This window comes from Pseudophryne corroboree, chromosome 8, assembly GCF_028390025.1.
Source record: "Pseudophryne corroboree isolate aPseCor3 chromosome 8, aPseCor3.hap2, whole genome shotgun sequence".
NCBI lineage: Eukaryota > Metazoa > Chordata > Amphibia > Anura > Myobatrachidae > Pseudophryne > Pseudophryne corroboree.
The window spans coordinates 204618222-204637027 of record NC_086451.1 but is presented as its reverse complement, the minus strand read 5'-3'; the positions used below and the strand labels follow the sequence as shown (position 1 = coordinate 204637027).

Genomic DNA, 18806 nt, shown 5'->3' with positions numbered 1-18806 from the left:
ATACAAGACATGTTTAGAATATAATAATTGCATATATATATATATATATATATATATTTTTTTTTTTTCCTTCTTCTTCATACTGTATGTACATACTCCATACTCCTATTTATAAACTGTAGATGAGTTATAGAATTGTTATGTTTGTAAAGCAAGCAGGTTTCACGGTCTTTGACAAATGTTTGATGTAACATTGTACAATGCATTTTCCAAACAGAAAAATACCGGCATATAATCTACACTGCAGGACAATGCACAAGTACAGCCTACGGTCCAGGTCGTGTAATTCTCTGCAGCATTAGCTCTAATCAGGTACAACAGCTTTGTGATGTTTCTGAGATAATGATATTGGGGGTAATTCCAAGTTGATCGCAGCAGGATTTTTGTTAGCAATTGGGCAAAACCATGTGCACTGCAGGGGAGGCAGATATAACATGTGCAGAGAGAGTTAGATTTGGGTGTGGTGTGTTCAATCTGCAATCTAATTTGCAGTGTAAAAATAAAGCAGCCAGTATTTACCCTACACAGAAACAAAATAACCCACCCAAATCTAACTCTCTCTGCACATGTTATATCTGCCTCCCCTGCAGTGCACATGGTTTTGCCCAATTGCTATCAAAAATCCTGCTGCAATCAACTTGGAATTACCCCCATTGTCCATTCGATCTGGTATTATTAACTTGTCCTCTATCTTGAAAAAAGCTTGTCCATTCAGCATCATATTTAGAAAACAAATCTCCATCAAATACTAGTTTCTAAGTCACGTCACTGATTGCTTTGTTTTCCGGTTGTTTCCCTTCGCACATCAGCCACGTCTGTTGGGACTCGCACTGTTATTCCATCGAAGGCTTTTGACATGCAAATCTGGCAGCCCAGCCGAGACCTGCAAAATCAGAGATAATTTATTGGAGGTATTTCTTCACAGCATATATTGTATTGTATTGTACTGTACCTGTATTTTAAACCAAGGAATAATGTATAAAAGAAAGTCTAATGAACCCATACCTCCCAACATGACACATTCCAGGAGGGACAAAATGCTGTTTCTAGACTTCCCTCTTAATTTATGATTGCCATCACCTGTGATGAACTAGTTAACTGATAATAAAGGTGTTTGACACAGTGACCAGTGTGGGCTGCATGGTGAAAAGTCTTAATCACACTGGTTTACTCTCCTGGAATGACTGGGCGACTCCTGAATTTAGGAAAGTTCTGAAAGATTCTTTCCAGGACCATGGGCCCACCACTCACAAGTTGCAAAATGACATTGTAGTGTTGCTGTGAACAGGGCCACTATGACATTGTGCATGTGGTTTGTGGTTGTCTCCTGGCTGTTACATCTCTGTGTGGGCATTCAAACAAAGTCTAGTGGCTTTACTCTGATTGGTCAAAGCCAGTAAAAAGACATTCTGATTAGTTAGGGACCAACATGCATGCTGATTTGTAAGCTGTGAAGCTGTCACTTTGCATTGTGGCTTCCATATAGGAGCATGTCTAGCTTTGTTCATTATGTTTTTTTTTTATTATTTAACCAAACCAGGACATGGAAGCTAATTGGAAAGAAGAGGATATGAGTGAATAATAAAGAAAAATAGGATTTTAATTACCTACCGGTAAATCCTTTTCTCGTAGTCCGTAGATGATACTGGGGTCCACATTAGTACCATGGGGTATAGACTGGTCCACCTGGAGCCTTGGGCACTTTAAGAAATCAATTGTGTGCACTGGCTCCTCCCTCTGTGCCCCTCCTACCAGACTCTGTCTAGAAACTTTGCCCGAGGAGACGGACATATCCTGAGAGAGGATGTAACAGAACAGTGGTGAGATTTGAAAAAACACACACAAACAAGAGGAAAGCCATGCTAACCAAACCTGAACAGGAACAGCAACAGCTGAACCAACAATATTACTTAACCAAGTAACAGCGCAGGAAACACGAAGCACTGGGTGGGTGCCCAGTATCCTCTACGGACTACGAGAAAAGGATTTACCGGTAGGTAATTGAAATCCTATTTTCTCTTATGTCCTAGAGGATACTGTGGTCCACATTAGTACCATGGGGATGTACCAAAGCTCCCAAACCGGGTGGGAGAGTGCTGAGGTTCCTGCAGAACTGACTGACCAAACTGAAGGTCCTCAGTGGCCAGAGTATCAAACTTGCAGAACTTAGTAAACCACCCGACCAAGTAGCTGCTTGGCAGAACTCTAAAGCCGAGACACCCCAGGCAGCCGTCCAGGAAGAACCCACCGACCTAGTAGAGTGGGCCTGTACTTTAGGAACCGTCAATCCTGCCGTAGAATGAGCATGCTGAATAGTAAGTCTGATCAAGCGAGCAATAGACTGCTTTGAAGCAGGACACCCAATTTTATTGGGATCATAGAGAACAAAGGGGGTTATTCCGAGTTGATCGTAGCTGTGCTAAATTTAGCACAGCTACGATAGTCTTCCCTGACATGCGGGGGGACGCCCAGCACAGGGCTAGCCTGCCCCACATGTAAGTCCAGCCCCTCCTCGCAGAAGTGCAAAGGCATCGCACAGCACTAGTGCCTTTGCACTTCAAGAGTAGCTCCCGGCCAGTGCAGCTTTAGCGTTCTGGCCGGGAGCTACTCATCGCTCCCCGGCCTGCAGCGGCTGCGTTAGCCGGACCAAACCCACAAAACGGCGGCCAAACGCAGCCGTTCTGCCCTCTCCCGCCTAGCGATCGCCTCTGCCTGTCAATCAGGCAGAGGCGATCTCATCCCTGCTCTGGCCTTCGCCGTCTGGCATGTGCCGGCGCTCTACGGCGCCGAAGCATGCACAGCAGGGACCCGTTTGTTCTGCTGCATTAAAACGCAGCGAGCAAATGTGTCAGAATGATCCCCAAACAGCGAGTCAGATTTTTTGTGACAAGCTGTCCTCTTCATGTATATCTTCAAAGCCGTCACAACATCCTGACTTTGAGGTAGCAGCGGTGTCAGTAAGCACCGGAACCACAATAGGTTGGTTGATATGAAACGCAGACATCACCTTAGGAAGAAACTGCTGACGAGTTCTGAGCTCAGCTCCATCCTCATGTAAAATCAAATATGGGCTTTTGTGAGACAACGCCTCCAGTTCAGACATATGCCTTGCAGAAGCCAAGGCCAACAGTGTAACAGTCTTCCATGTAAGCAACTTAACGTCAAGCTCCTGTAAAGGTTCAAACCAGTCCGAATGCTGAAACCACAACACCATGTTAAGATTAGAGATGAGCGGGTTCGGTTCCTCGGAAACCGCACCCCCCCGAACTTCACCCATTTTACACGGGTCCGAGGCATACTCGGATTCTCCCGTATGGCTCGGTTAACCCGAGCGCGCCCGAACGTCATCATCCCGCTGTCGGATTCTCGCGAGATTCGGATTCTATATAAGGAGCCGCGCGTCGCCGCCATTTTTCACTCGTGCATTGGAAATGATAGTGAGAGGACGTGGCTGGCGTCCTCTCACTTTGTTTCAGGGGGCTGCATATCTTTATTCTTGGGACCAGCAGTATTATAGGAGGAGTACAGTGCAGAGTTTTGCTGACCAGTGACCACCAGTATACGTTGTCTGCCTGAAAAACGCTCCATATCTGTGCTCAGTGTGCTGCATATATCTGTGCTCACACTGCTTTATTGTGGGGACTGGGGACCACCAGTATTATATAGGAGGAGTACCGTGCAGAGTTTTGCTGACAGTGACCACCAGTATACGTTGTCTGCCTGAAAAACACTCCATATCTGTGCTCAGTGTGCTATATATATGTGTGCTCACACTGCTTTATTGTGGGGACTGGGGACCAGCAGTATTATATAGGAGGAGTACAGTGCAGAGTTTTGCTGACCAGTGACCACCAGTATATGTTGTCTGCCTGAAAAATGCTCCATATTTGTGCTCAGTGTGCTGCATATATCTGTGATCACACTGCTTTATTGTGGGGACTGGGGACCAGCAGTATTATATAGGAGGAGTACAGTGCAGAGTTTTGCTGACCAGTGACCACCAGTATTATACGTTCTCTGCCTGAAAAAAGCTCCATATCTGTGCTGCATTGTAGTATATAGTAGGAGTACAGTGCATAATTTTGCTGACCACCAGTATATAATATATAGCAATACGGTACAGTAGGCCACTGTTCTACCTACCTCTGTGTCGTCAAGTATACTATCCATCCATACCTGTGGTGCATTTAAGTTTTGCACAGTTTGCTGACCACCAGTATATAATATATAGCAGTACGGTACAGTAGGCCACTGCTCTACCTACCTCTGTGTCGTCAAGTATACTATCCATCCATACCTGTGGTGCATTTCAGTTTTGCACAGTTTGCTGACCACCAGTATATAATATATAGCAGTACGGTACAGTAGGCCACTGCTCTACCTACCTCTGTGTCGTCAAGTATACTATCCATCCATACCTGTGGTGCATTTAAGTTTTGCACAGTTTGCTGACCACCAGTATATAATATATAGCAGATAGCAGTACGGTACAGTAGGCCACTGCTCTACCTACCTCTGTGTCGTCAAGTATACTATTCATCCATACCTGTGGTGCATTTAAGTTTTGCACAGTTTGCTGACCACCAGTATATAATATATAGCAGTACAGTACAGTAGGCCACTGCTCTACCTACCTCTGTGTCGTCAAGTATACTATCCATCCATACCTGTGGTGCATTTCAGTTGTGCGCAGTATATATAGTAGTAGGCCATTGCTATTGATACTTGCATATAATTCCACACATTAAAAAATGGAGAACAAAAATGTGGAGGGTAAAATAGGGAAAGATCAAGATCTACTTCCACCTCGTGCTGAAGCTGCTGCCACTAGTCATGGCCGAGACGATGAAATGCCATCAACGTCGTCTGCCAAGGCCGATGCCCAATGTCACAGTAGAGAGTATGTAAAATCCAAAACACAAAAGTTCAGTAAAATGACCCAAAAATCTAAATTAAAAGCGTCTGAGGAGAAGCGTAAACTTGCCAATATGCCATTTACGACACGGAGTTGCAAGGAACGGCTGAGGCCCTGGCCTATGTTCATGGCTAGTGGTTCAGCTTCACATGAGGATGGAAGCACTCATCCTCTCGCTAGAAAACTGCAGTGCCACTCCTAGATGGGCCAGGTGTTTGTGTCGGCCACTTGGGTCGCTTAGCTTAGTCACACAGCTACCTCATTGCGCCTCTTTTATTCTTTGCTTCATGTGCTGTTTGGGGACTATTTTTTTGAAGTGCCATCCTGTCTGACACTGCAGTGCCACTCCTAGATGGGCCAGGTATTTGTGTCGGCCACTTGGGTCGCTTAGCTTAGTCACACAGCTACCTCATTGCGCATCTTTTTTTCTTTGCATCATGTGCTGTTTGGGGACTATTTTTGTTGAAGTGCCATCCTGTCTGACACTGCAGTGCCACTCCTAGATGGGCCAGGTGTTTGTGTCGGCCACTTGGGTAGCTTAGCTTAGTCACACAGCTACCTCATTGCGCCTCTTTTTTCTTTGCTTCATGTGCTGTTTGGGGACTATTTTTTAAATCTGCCATCCTGTCTGACACTGCAGTGCCACTCCTAGATGGGCCAGGTGTTTGTGTCGGCCACTTGGGTCGCTTAGCTTAGTCACACAGCTACCTCATTGCGCCTCTTTTTTTCTTTGCATGATGTGCTGTTTGGGGACTATTTTTTTGAAGTGCCATCCTGTCTGACACTGCAGTGCCACTCCTAGATGGGCCAGGTGTTTGTGTCAGCCACTTGGGTCGCTTAGCTTAGTCACACAGCTACCTCATTGCGCCTCTTTTTTTCTTTGCATCATGTGCTGTTTGGGGACTATTTTTTTGAAGTGCCATCCTGTCTGACACTGCAGTGCCACTCCTAGATGGGCCAGGTGTTTGTGTCGGCCACTTGGGTCACTTAGCTTAGTCATCCAGCAACCTCGGTGCAAATTTTAGGACTAAAAATAATATTGTGAGGTGTGAGGTGTTCAGAATAGACTGGAAATGAGTGGAAATTATGGTTATTGAGGTTAATAATACTATGGGATCAAAATGACCCCCAAATTCTATGATTTAAGTTGTTTTTGAGGGGTTTTTGTAAAAAAACACCCGAATCCAAAACACACCCGAATCCGACAAAAAAATTTCAGGGAGGTTTTGCCAAAACGCGTCCGAATCCAAAACACGGCCGCGGAACCGAATCCAAAACCAAAACACAAAACCCGAAAAATGTCCTGTGCACATCACTAGTTAAGATCCCAAGGTGCCGTGGGAGAAACAAAGGGTGGTTGGATGTGCAGAACACCCTTCAAGAACGTCTGAACCTCAGTGAGGGAAGCCAATTATTTCTGGAAGAAAATGGACAAGGCCGAAATCTGGACTTTCAAGGAGCCCAAACGTAGGCCCACATCCACACCTGACTGTAGATAAAGGAGAAAACATCCCAGTTGAAATTCCACTGCAGGAAATTTCCTGTTTTCACACCACAAGACATATTTTTTCCAAATACGGTGGTAATGTTTAGACGTTACCCCCTTCCTAGCTTGGATCAGGATTGGAATAACCTTGTTCGGAATGCCTTTCCGGACTAAAATCTGACGCTCAACTTCCATGCCGTCAAACGTAGCCGCGGTAAGTCTTGATAGATGAACGGCCCCTGTTGCAGAAGATCATCTCGTAGAGGCAGAGGCCACGGGTCCTCCAGGAGCAACTCCAGTAGATTCGGGTACCAAGCCCTTCTCGGCCAATCTGGAGCAATGAGAATTGCTTGAACCGTTTCCCTTTTTATTCTTTTGAAAATTCTAGGGATCAGAGGAAGAGGTGGGAACACGTAAATCATCTGTTAGACCAATGGAGTCACCAGAGCGTCCACCGCCACTGCTTGTGGGTCCCTCGACCTGGAACAATAGCTTCTTGTTGAGACGAGAGGCCATCATGTCTGTGGAATGCCCCACCAACTTGTTAAGGACTCGAACACCTGTGGGTGAAGACCCCACTCTCCTGGGTGGAGGTCGTATATGCTGAGGAAGTCCGCTTCCCAGTTGTCTACTCCCAGAATGAAGATTGCCGACAGCACGTCTTTCTGCCCAGAGGAGAATTTTTTTACCTCTGACATTGCAGCCCTGCTCTTCGTTCCACCCTGTCGGTTTATGTACATTACTGCCGTCACATTGTCCGATTGAACCTGAATGGCTTGATCTTGAAGAAGATGTGAAGCTAGAAGAAGGGCGTTGTATATGGCCCTCAGTTCCAGAATGTTGATCAGAAGAACGGCTTCCTGACTTGACCACTTTCCTTGGAACTGTTCCCCTTGGGTGACTGCTCCCCAACCTCTGAGGCTTGCATCCGTGGTTAGCAGAATACAATTTTGAATCCCGAACCGTCGACCCATGGTCAGGTGAGAAGTCTGGAGCCACCACAGAAAAGAAATCCTGGCTTTTGGCGACAGATGGATCCTCTGGTGCATGTGAAGATGCGATCCTGACCATTTGTCCAACAGATCCAGCTGGAATGGCCTTGCATGAAACCTTCCGTACTGCAGAGCCTTGTAAGAGGCTACCATCTTCCCCAGAAGGCGAATGCACAGATACACCGATATCCGTGTTGGTTTTTGGACATCCCGCACCATTGACTGGATTACCAATGCCTTTTCCAACGGAAGGAACACTCTTTGTTCCTCCATATCCAGGATCATTCCTAGGAATGGAAGCCTCCATGTTGGTTCCAGGTGGTATTTTGGCAGGTTCAGAATCCACCTGTGATACTGGAGAAGTCGGTTTAAGAGGGCAATGCTGTCCAACAACCTCTCCCTGGAAGGCGCTTTTATCAGCAGGTTGTCCAGGTATGGTATTATGTTCACTCCCTGCTTGCGGAGGAGAAACATCATCTCTGCCGTTACCCTGGTGAATACCCTCGGTGCCGTGGAGAGGCCTGAAACTGGTAGTGACAGTCCTGCAGTGCAAACCTTAGATATGCCTGATGAGGCGGACAAATTGGAATGTGAAGGTATGCATCCTTGATGTCTAGAGACACCAGGAATCCCCCCTCCTCCAAACCTGAGATCACTGCTCTCAGAGACTCCATCTTGAATTTGAACACCCTTAAATATGGGTTCAGAGATTTGAGGTTGAGAGTGGGCCTCACCGAACCATCCGGTTTCGGAACCACAAACAGGTTGGAGTAATAACCCTTGTTTTGTAGTTGAAGTGGAACTGGGACAATGACCTGAGTCTGAACCAGTTTTTGAATTGCTGCCTGTAAAGTCATACTTGCTTCCGGAGAAGCTGGTAAGCCTGATTTGAAGAATCTGTGAGGTGGGAGTTTGTGAAACTCCAGTCTGTATCCCTGGGTGATAAGATCTATGACCCAGGGATCCTGGCAAGATGTTGCCCAAACGTGACTGAAATAACGTAAGCAAGCCCCCACCTGCCTGTCTTCCAGTAAGTGTGGACCACCGTCATGCTGAAGGCTTTGTGAAAGCAGATCCGGGCTTCTGTTCCTGAGAAACTGCAACGGACAGTTTTCTGGGTTTACCTTTACTACCTTTGAAGGCTGTAGAAGAACCCTTGGATCTGCCTTTGAATTTCGCTGTCCGAATGGACTGCAGAGTCGGAGCAGAGTAGCTTTTTCTAGCTGGGGGTGCTGCGGATGGAAGGTACGTAGACTTTCCCGCCATAGCCTTGGATATCAACTTATCCAGTTCATCTCCGAACAGGACTTCACCTGTGGAAGGTAGATTTTCCACTCCTTTCCTGGAATCCGCATCCGCCGTCCACTGGCGCAGCCACAAGCCCCTGCGTGCTGAAACTGCCATGGCAGTGGTGCGTGCGTTGAGCAAACCAATTTCCTTAAAAGCATCGACCATAAAGGTAGCAGAGTCCTGAATATATTGCAGGAGTAAAACAATCTCCCCCCTGGGTAAGGTATCCAATCCATCAATTAAGTTACCTGACCACTGTGCCATGACTTTAGTGATCTATGCGCAAGCAATAATGGGCCTCTGGGCCACCCCAGCAGCAGTGTACAGTGATTTGAGAGTGTTCTCAATCTTGCGGTCAGCTGTGTCCTTTAAGGATGCTGCCCCAGGAACAGGTAAGACTATCTTATGCGACAGCCTAGATACCGATGCGTCCACCTAGAAATCTGACATTTTTTGTCAGGATTAGCCCAAGTTTGTTCAAAGTATTGAATTCCTTTGATGCCGGAAAGGTAGCTGAGGATTTCTTTTTTATATTAAAATAAGATTCCTCCTCAATCTCAGCCATCTTATCATGAATGTGCAGGACATTTCTGACAGCTTCTATCATGGCCTGTATGCCCTGTGACAGGACGGCATCCCCCCACTCACATCTACTTCACCCTCCTCTGGATCTGATGTATCATCATCAGTATCACCCTGCATGAGTTGGGTCAGAGTATGCTTTTGCAGGCAAATGGCGGGGGTGTGAGATGCTGGTATAGTCTGTCTTAAAATTTGCATCTCTTTCTCTTTATGGGATAATTTTGTAGAAATATTAGATATCATCCCTTTAATGGAAGCTAACCATGGGGGTTCTGCTCCACTAGCCTGAGAATGGACACTATCCTGAGTACAGGGTAGTGAGTCCCCAGGGAAGGAAAGACACTCCGCTGTGCATGACACGCAGTCCCTGGACATGGCTGTGAATGGACACCCACACACACACAATGGGAACACAGATTATCTTTACAGAGTCTTAGGGAGACACAGAAATCAGAGCCAGCCACATAGCGCCCCTTTAGCCAAAGCAAAAATTTTAGCTGGGTCGCGATACTAGCACTTTAATAGGGCTTAGTATATGTTATGCACACCAGTGCCTGCAGGAAAGTACTGGTGTCAGAACTGTTATGCACTCCAGTGTCTGCAGGAATGTACTGGTGTTTGAACTGTTATGCAAAACAAATGGACTCACAGACAAACTGGGGAATATGACATAACGTACACAGAAGGTAATAGGGTAACAAAATACACACAAAGTGAACAGAGAAGCCCAGAGGCTAAGGAACTGGGTATCTCCCTTGTATTAGAACTGCACAGATGGAAAAAGCAAGATGTTGTGTTTTAATACATAGAGAATCCGAAATGCTGTTGCTAAGGGCAACAGCAAAACCCTAAAGGGTTACCAACGGGTGTGGCAGTAAACTCCTTGGTCAGAGATGGAATGATAGACACAAGGAGAGTCTCCACAATCCTATTTCTCACTTGCAGTGCACAGGTTTTAGCTTACTGCCACTAAACTGACCCCTGACACCTAGCACAGTGAGACAGGATTAGACAGGCAAGTCTTAGAATACAGCCGCAAACTTGCTAAGTTCACAGAGTAGTAACAGAACCCCAGCAAGCTAAACGACTGACTCCAGTCTTACTGCTAGGTCTGGATTGGCAGAGTGTAATACCAAATCCCCAGGCCTATTTGCAGTAAGCAACAAACAAATACAAAGCTACACAGTACTGGCTAACTTTCATGAACTGACTAACCAACAAAGATTCAGCAGCATCTGCTTACCCTGAAAAGAGGCCTTATAAAGCAGGTGCTGTCCACGCCCCACTCAGACCTCACAGACTGTGAGCACAAAAACCAGCACCGGATCCCCTGCCGTGCACAGAGCCTATAACCACTGCACAGCAAAAGACCCGAACCGGAGTATCAGCTGCGCTCAGGTTACTCCACTAGCACTTGTCTCCCGGTTGACGACGTGGCAGCACAGGGCAGGAGACCCTAACAGTACCCCCCCTCTGACGAGGGGTCAAAGAACCCCTACCACCGGGTTTATCGGGGAACTGCGAGAAGAAAGAGCGTATCAGTCTGGGGGCATGAAGATCACAACTGCGCACCCACGACCGCTCCTCCGGGCCATACCCCTTCCAGTGCACCAAAAATGACAGCCGACCCCGAACCACCTTGGAGTCAAGAATCCTTTCAACAAAAAACTCCCTCTGGCCATGTATCAGAAGAGGGGAAGGTCTTCCACTGGAAGAAGGATTACTAATCGCCCGTTTTAAAAGGGAACAATGAAATGTTTTATTGATACCCAAAGAACGGGGCAGATCTAACTGAAATGCCACCGGATTGATAACCCTGGTGATCTTATAAGGGCCGATGAACCGGGGCCCTAACTTATGAGATGGCTGTCTCAACTTCAAATTCTTGGTAGACAACCAGACGAAGTCTCCTAATTTGAAGCTGCAGGGTCTTTTCCGCTTATCAAAAACCCTTTTGGTCACTAATGACACAGACACAAGGGCTTTCTTCACTTTCCGCCAAATACCTCTAAGGACCGAAACCACAGAGGAACCACCAGGCGTGGAGTCCAGGGGGTCAAAAGAATTGGCCCTAGGATGATGCCCATACACACAAAGGAAGGGAGAGATCCCTGTAGCAGAGTGAGCCGCGTTGTTATAGGCAAACTCCGCCATGGACAGATGAGCAACCCAGTCAGTCTGACACTTGGAGACATAACACCTGAGGAACTGCTCCAAGGACTGGTTCACCCTTTCAGTCTGCCCATTAGACTGCGGATGGTAGCCTGACGACAAGCTGACAGAAATCTGGAGATCGGAACAAAATGCCCTCCAGAATTTGGCCACAAACTGGGATCCGCGGTCAGAGACCACATCAAGTGGCAACCCGTGGAGACGCACAACATGCAGCATAAATAATTCAGACAGGCGTCTGGCTGATGGCAGCCCAACCAGTGGAACGAAGTGCGCCATCTTCGAAAACCTGTCAACGACAACCCAGATGGCTGTCATCCCCGAGGATTTGGGCAAGTCCACCACAAAATCCATTGAAATGTGGGTCCATGGCTTAGATGGGATAGAGAGTGGATGTAATGGGCCAACAGGAACCCCTCTAGGAGTCTTATTTCGGGCACAGATGTCACATGCCCGAACCCACTGATCCACATCCTTAGCCACCGAGGGCCACCACACCGCCCTAGATAGCAACTCCCGAGTTCTGGCAATACCCGGGTGACCTGCCGACTTCTTGGCATGGAATTCCAGGAACACTCGCTGTCTTAACCTAGGAGGCACAAACAAAAGACCTACCGGAAGGTCTGGAGGAGCCTGCTCCTGTGCTCTAAGGACTAATGATAAGAGGTCCTGGGTAATGCCCACTTTAATACATGATGGGGAAACAATGGGCAACGGCTCCTCGGTGGTCTCCTGGATTTGAGCAAAACTCCGCGAGAGCGCATCAGCCTTGATGTTTTTTGACCCAGGGCAATATGTTATCAAAAAATTAAAGCGAGCAAAAAACAAAGCCCATCGTGCCTGCCTGGCATTGAGACGCTTCGCTGACTCTAAATATGCCAGATTCTTATGGTCAGTGAGAATTGAGACCACAAACTTAGCCCCCTCAAGCCAGTGTCTCCACTCCTCGAGTGCATCCTTAATAGCCAACAATTCCCGGTTACCCACGTCATAATTCATCTCGGCAGGCGAAAATTTACGGGAAAAGTAAGCACAGGGATGAAGGCGATTATCAGACACTCCCATCTGAGAAAGCACTGCCCCAATACCCATCTCAGAGGCATCCACCTCCACCACAAAAGGACGCTCTGGATCTGGGTGTCGCAGCACCTTGGCCGAAACAAATGCCCTTTTGAGACGGGCAAAAGCCGCTTTAGCCTCACAAGACCAGTGAGCAACATCCGCCCCTTTCTTAGTGAGTGCCACCAAGGGCGCCACTATAGACGAAAATCCAGCGATAAATCGTCTATAAAAATTCGCAAAGCCCAGGAAATGCTAATTGTAAAGCGCAACGGAATATGCTGCGCTATATAAGAAACTGCTAATAAATAAATAAATAATAATAAATAAATGCTGAAGCGCCTTCAAACTAGTGGGCTGCACCCAATCCAGGACTGCCTGTACCTTGGAACCCTCCATTTGGAAACCTTCTGGGGAGATAATATATCCTAGAAATGCGATTTGCTGAACTTCAAATTCGCACTTCTCCAGCTTCGCCCCAAGCCGGTGGTCTCTGAGTTTCTGGAGGACTAAGCGTACATGCTTCCGATGTTCCTCCAGGGAATGGGAGAAGATTAGGATGTCATCTAAGTATACAACTAAGAATCTATCCAAATATTCCCTGAGCACATCATTCATGAAATCCTGGAAGACTGCCGGGGCATTACAGAGCCCAAAAGGCATCACCAAATATTCATAATGCCCTGAGTGGGTATTAAAGGTAGTCTTCCATTCATCCCCCTCTCTTATTCGGATTAGATTGTACGCACCGCGTAGGTCAATCTTAGAAAAAATGGTGGCAGTACGAAGCTGGTCAAACAAGACCGAAATGAGAGGCAGTGGGTATGAGTTTTTAATCGTGATACGGTTCAATTCCCTGAAGTCGATGCAGGGTCGCAACGAACCGTCCTTTTTACCCACGAAGAAGAACCCCGACCCAACTGGAGACTGTGAAGGTCTGATAAATCCCTTAGCCAAGTTCTCCTGAATGTACTCTGCCATAGCCTGAGTCTCAGGACGTGACAGGGAGTACAACCTGCTCTTGGGAAGCTTAGCATTTGGCAACAAATCAATGGCACAGTCATAGGGGCGATGGGGAGGTAGTACCTCTGCAACTTTTTTGGAGAACACGTCCGCAAAATCTGCATAACACCCTGGCAATCCTGGCAAACTTAGCTGCGAGAGCCTGACTGGAAGGCTCAAGCAACTCCTGAAACAATCAGTACCCCAACTAAGAATCTCCCCAGAGACCCAGTCAAATTGAGGATTGTGGGCCCTTAACCAGGGTAACCCCAACACCAATGGGGCAAAAGTACAGACAGTCACATAAAAGGACAATTTTTCAGAGTGTGTGGCTCCAATAAACAAAGAAATCTGGCTAGTGCAAGAGGTAATTTTACCTTGGGATAATGGTTCCCCGTTTAACCCACAAATCTCAATTTCCGATGCCAAGGGTACTAAGGGAACAGAGTGTTTCAGGGCGAATTGGCGGTCCATAAAAACCCCGTCGGCCCCACTGTCCACAAAGGCCTCAGTCTTGACAGTTTGACCGAGGATCTTCAAGGTCACCGGAATGATAAAAGTCTTCTTGGGAAATTCTGACTTCTGGCCTGACAGGATATTTCCCATCACCCTCAGGCCCTGAAGTTTTCCGGCTTTTCTGGGCATGATACTACCACATGACCTTTATTCCCACAATACAAACACAACCCCTGCTGTCTCCTCCGCGTCTTCTCACGCGAGGAGAGGCGGGTAGCCCCAATCTGCATAGGCTCCTCAGAAAATTCCTCAGAGTCTGAGGTTCCCTTGGGAAGGAAGGAAATCTCAGTCTCCCTTTCAAGCCTACGCTCTCTCAGCCGTCTATCCACCCGGATGGATAACTGCATGAGCTGATCCAAGCTATCAGGCAAGGGATATTGTACCAGTTGGTCCTTTATCTGGTTAGAAAGACCTCTTCGGTACTGGTGTCTCAGGGCTGGGTCATTCCACTGGGTATCATGGGCCAACCTCCGAAACTCCGTACAGTAAACCTCAACTGGCCTTCGCCCTTGCTTAAGGATCGAAATCTGAGCCTCGGCTGAGGCCGTCTTGTCAGGGTCATCATACAACATGCCCAGTGCCGTAAAAAAAGCATCAACACTTTTAAGCGACGGACAGTCAGGCTGCAACCCATATGCCCAGACCTGTGGGTCTCCTTGTAGCAAGGAAATCACTATGCCCACCCGCTGAATCTCCGACCCAGAAGACTGAGGCCTAAGCCGGAAGTATAGCTTGCAGCTCTCCTTGAAACAAAAGAACTGCGAGCGATCTCCAGAAAAACGATCCGGGAGATTTACTTTCGGCTCCTTAACCCCTGCAGGTGCTGCTGCTGCGGGAGCTCCACCAGCAGCCTTGGAGGTGTGCATTTTAATGGACAAATCATTAAATTGTCGAGTCAGGACCTGCACCTGATCGACCACCTGTTGCAACGTATTTTGAGGGGTATGCTCCATATTCCCACAAAATTTCAACAGGAGTATTAGGCTGCTGAATATGTTATGCACACCAGTGCCTGCAGGAAAGTACTGGTGTCAGAACTGTTATGCACTCCAGTGTCTGCAGGAATGTACTGGTGTTTGAACTGTTATGCAAAACAAATGGACTCACAGACAAACTGGGGAATATGACATAACGTACACAGAAGGTAATAGGGTAACAAAATACACACAAAGTGAACAGAGAAGCCCAGAGGCTAAGGAACTGGGTATCTCCCTTGTATTAGAACTGCACAGATGGAAAAAGCAAGATGTGTTTTAATACATAGAGAACCCGAAATGCTGTTGCTAAGGGCAACAGCAAAACCCTAAAGGGTTACCAACGGGTGTGGCAGTAAACTCCTTGGTCAGAGATGGAATGATAGACACAAGGAGAGTCTCCACAATCCTATTTCTCACTTGCAGTGCACAGGTTTTAGCTTACTGCCACTAAACTGACCCCTGACACCTAGCACAGTGAGACAGGATTAGACAGGCAAGTCTTAGAATACAGCTGCAAACTTGCTAAATTCACAGAGTAGTAACAGAACCCCAGCAAGCTAAACGACTGACTCCAGTCTTACTGCTAGATCTGGATTGGCAGAGTGTAATACCAAATCCCCAGGCCTATTTGCAGTAAGCAACAAACAAATACAAAGCTACACAGTACTGGCTAACTTTCATGAACTGACTAACCAACAAAGATTCAGCAGCATCTGCTTACCCTGAAAAGAGGACTTATAAAGCAGGTGCTGTCCACGCCCCACTCAGACCTCACAGACTGTGAGCACAAAAACCAGCACCGGATCCCCTGCCGTGCACAGAGCCTATAACCACTGCACAGCAAAAGACCCGAACCGGAGTATCAGCTGCGCTCAGGTTACTCCACTAGCACTTGTCTCCCGGTTGCCATGACGACGTGGCAGCACAGGGCAGGAGACCCTAACAGTATACTATCACTGCTACCCCTTCCCCCCCCTCACTCCTGCCGCTGAGGAGACAAGGAGTCCTCGTGGAGGAGCTGCGCTTCCCTGTATATGCTGCTCGTACAATCTGCAGAGGGAAAATGGCGCTGGTGAGCTGCTGGATCCGTTCAGTGAGAAGCCACGCCCCCTTAATGGCACGCGGCTTCCCACACTTTATTGAAACTGAGCTGAGGTAATTTTTGTGAAAAACAGCGTGTTAAAACCCCTGTTATGTCTGTAGTCAGTGTGGGTAATAGTGGTGGCTCAGCGAGCCCCTCAGCAGCAGGACACCTATATGAAAATGTCCTTCTGAGCCCTAGGAGCGCAACCTCTACTCAGAACTGCGCTCCTAGCCTTGTGCATCCATTCCCGCCGGCGGCCCGCTAACCGGGACACTAGCGCTGTACTCACCACTCTTCAGTCTTCTGGCTCTGTTAGGGGGTGGTGGCGTGCTGCGGGTGGTACGCTGTGCCGTGATGTGGCTCGCGAATGGCTCCCTTAGGAGCTCAGTGTCCTGTCAGCAGAGAAACAGGACCATTAACTCTTTAGGAAGTTGGGCCGTTCTCCCCCCTAAGTCCAACGAAGCAGTCAGGCTGTTGCCAAACAGTCCTGACTGAAAATAATAAACAGAAAAATAAAATGTAGAAAACTCTTCAGGAGCTCTCCAAAGCGTGACTGGCTCCTCCGGGCACATTTTCTTAACTGAGTCTGGTAGGAGGGGCATAGAGGGAGGAGCCAGTGCACACTATTAATTTTTTAAAGTGCCCGAGGCTCCTAGTGGACCCGTCTATACCCCATGGTACTAATGTGGACCCTAGTATCCTCTAGGATGTAAGAGAAAAAGAGAAAAAGTATTTATTTAGATAAAATGTTAAATCTATGCTGTGTGCCAGGTTTCTTTGTTTAAAAATATTTTTTATCGGTGGGTTTTGATGCAAGGGCATGCTGGCACTTAGAGGACTCCAAATGTCAGCATGCCCTGCAATGTTCATGATGGGGCTTGCTGGTGCCTGTAGTCAGCAAAAAACCACTTATATCATTTTTCTACTAGGATTATTAACCCACACTCACTGACCAGTGGTACTGAAAGAGGGATGGTGCTGTCAGCATAAGCCTGTTTACCCTGTGGGGTCTGGATTTCCATTGCAGACCCCACACACCATTACCCTGGGGAATTCAGTCCCATGGTGAATAGGTTGGAGCTGATGACATCATGACATGGGGGTAACCTACACTGTCCATTGCCCTGCTATATTGTTCCCAGCTAAGCCTGTCAAAGCCTAGCAGTAGTAGCGGCATTTTTAGGGGACCCCACTTTTTTTTCTGCACACATTTGCTGTCTAGGTTACAGATTAGGGGCCAAGTGCAATAGAGTGAGCGTTTCAAAAAGTGAGAGATTTGGTAAGGTTTTGCAGTTTTTTTAAAGTGGCAATCATTTACACAGCAAGATCAACTTAGTTTTGCAGTGTAAATGATTGCCACTTAAAAAAACTGAAAATCCTTACCAAATCTCTCACTTTCTGAAACTCTCACTCTATTACATTTTGACCTAGGTGTTCAGTGCGAATACAGGCTGCATTGTGGGTTATCAATTTTTAAGTTCCTTTCTATTAAAAAATAATAATAATTGCCATAAAGCATGATGAAACATTAAGTAGCATAGCATAATCTTTACTCTTGCATATCCATGTTAATATTAGAGATGAGCGGGTTCGGATCTCCGAGAACCGAACACCCCCGAACTCCACATGGTTTACACGGGTCCGAGGAAGGCTCGGTTGTTCCCGCCTGACTTGGAAAACCCGAACGAGGGAAAACGTCATCATCCCGCTGTCGGAATCTCACGAGATTCGGATTCCATATAAAGAGCCGCACGTCGCCGTCATTTTCACTCGTGCATTGTAGAGAGAGTGGAGAGGACTTGGCTACGTTCTCTCAGTGGAAATCTCAATATCAGTGCTCAGTATCAGTGCTTACTTATTGCTGCTCAGTAATACTAGTAGTGTGTCTCTCCTGCTCAGTGTCAGTTCTCAGTTAGTATCCTCATCAGTGCTCAGGATCACTGCTCATTGTCTTGTGCTGCATTGTGGTGCTCAGTATACTACAGTACATTACTAATAGTCCAGTGCTGCATCTTGCTGCTCAGTGTCAGTTCTAGTATCCTCATCAGTGCTCAGTATCACTGCTCATTGTCTTGTGCTGCATTGTGGTGCTCAGTATACTACAGTACATTACTAATAGTCCAGTGCTGCATCTTGCTGCTCAGTGTCAGTTCTAGTATCCTCATCAGTGCTCAGTATCACTGCTCATTGTCTTGTGCTGCATTGTGGTGCTCAGTATACTACAGTACATTACTAATAGTCCAGTGCTGCATCTTGCTGCTCAGTGTCAGTTCTTCTCAGTATTATCCTCATCAGTGCTCAGTATCACTGCTCATTGTCTTGTGCTGCATTGTGATGCTCAGTATACTACAGTACATTACTAATAGTCCAGTGCTGCATCTTGCTGCTGTAGGGTGCTGTGGTAGTGTCCTGTCACTGTGCACAGGTCATCATCATTCCAGTCACAGTGGTATCTGATATCTATCTAGTGGTATCTAATTCCAGACATTACCGCTGAATAATTCCAGATATATTACTGGCATGTAATTCCACACATTAAAAAATGGAGAACAAAAATGTGGAGGGTAAAATAGGGAAAGATCAAGATCCACTTCCACCTAGTGCTGAAGCTGCTGCCACTAGTCATGGCAGACACGATTCAATGCCATCAACGTCGTCTGCCAAGGCCGATGCCCAATGTCATAGTAGAGAGCATGTAAAATCCAAAAAACTAAAGTTCAGTAAAATGACC

General features: G+C 47.0%; 1 protein-coding gene across 1 annotated transcript in view; it reads right to left on the bottom strand.

Moving 5' to 3' along the window:
- Window positions 1–611: 611 nt before the first annotated feature.
- LOC134947615 (adrenodoxin-like) overlaps window positions 612–18806 on the bottom strand; it is a 213264-nt gene continuing 195069 nt past the window's right edge. The window contains exon 4 of the mRNA XM_063935614.1: window positions 612–883. Coding sequence (XP_063791684.1) covers window positions 766–883 — 118 coding nt within the window. The 3' untranslated portion in view covers window positions 612–765. The remainder of the gene's footprint in view (window positions 884–18806) is intronic.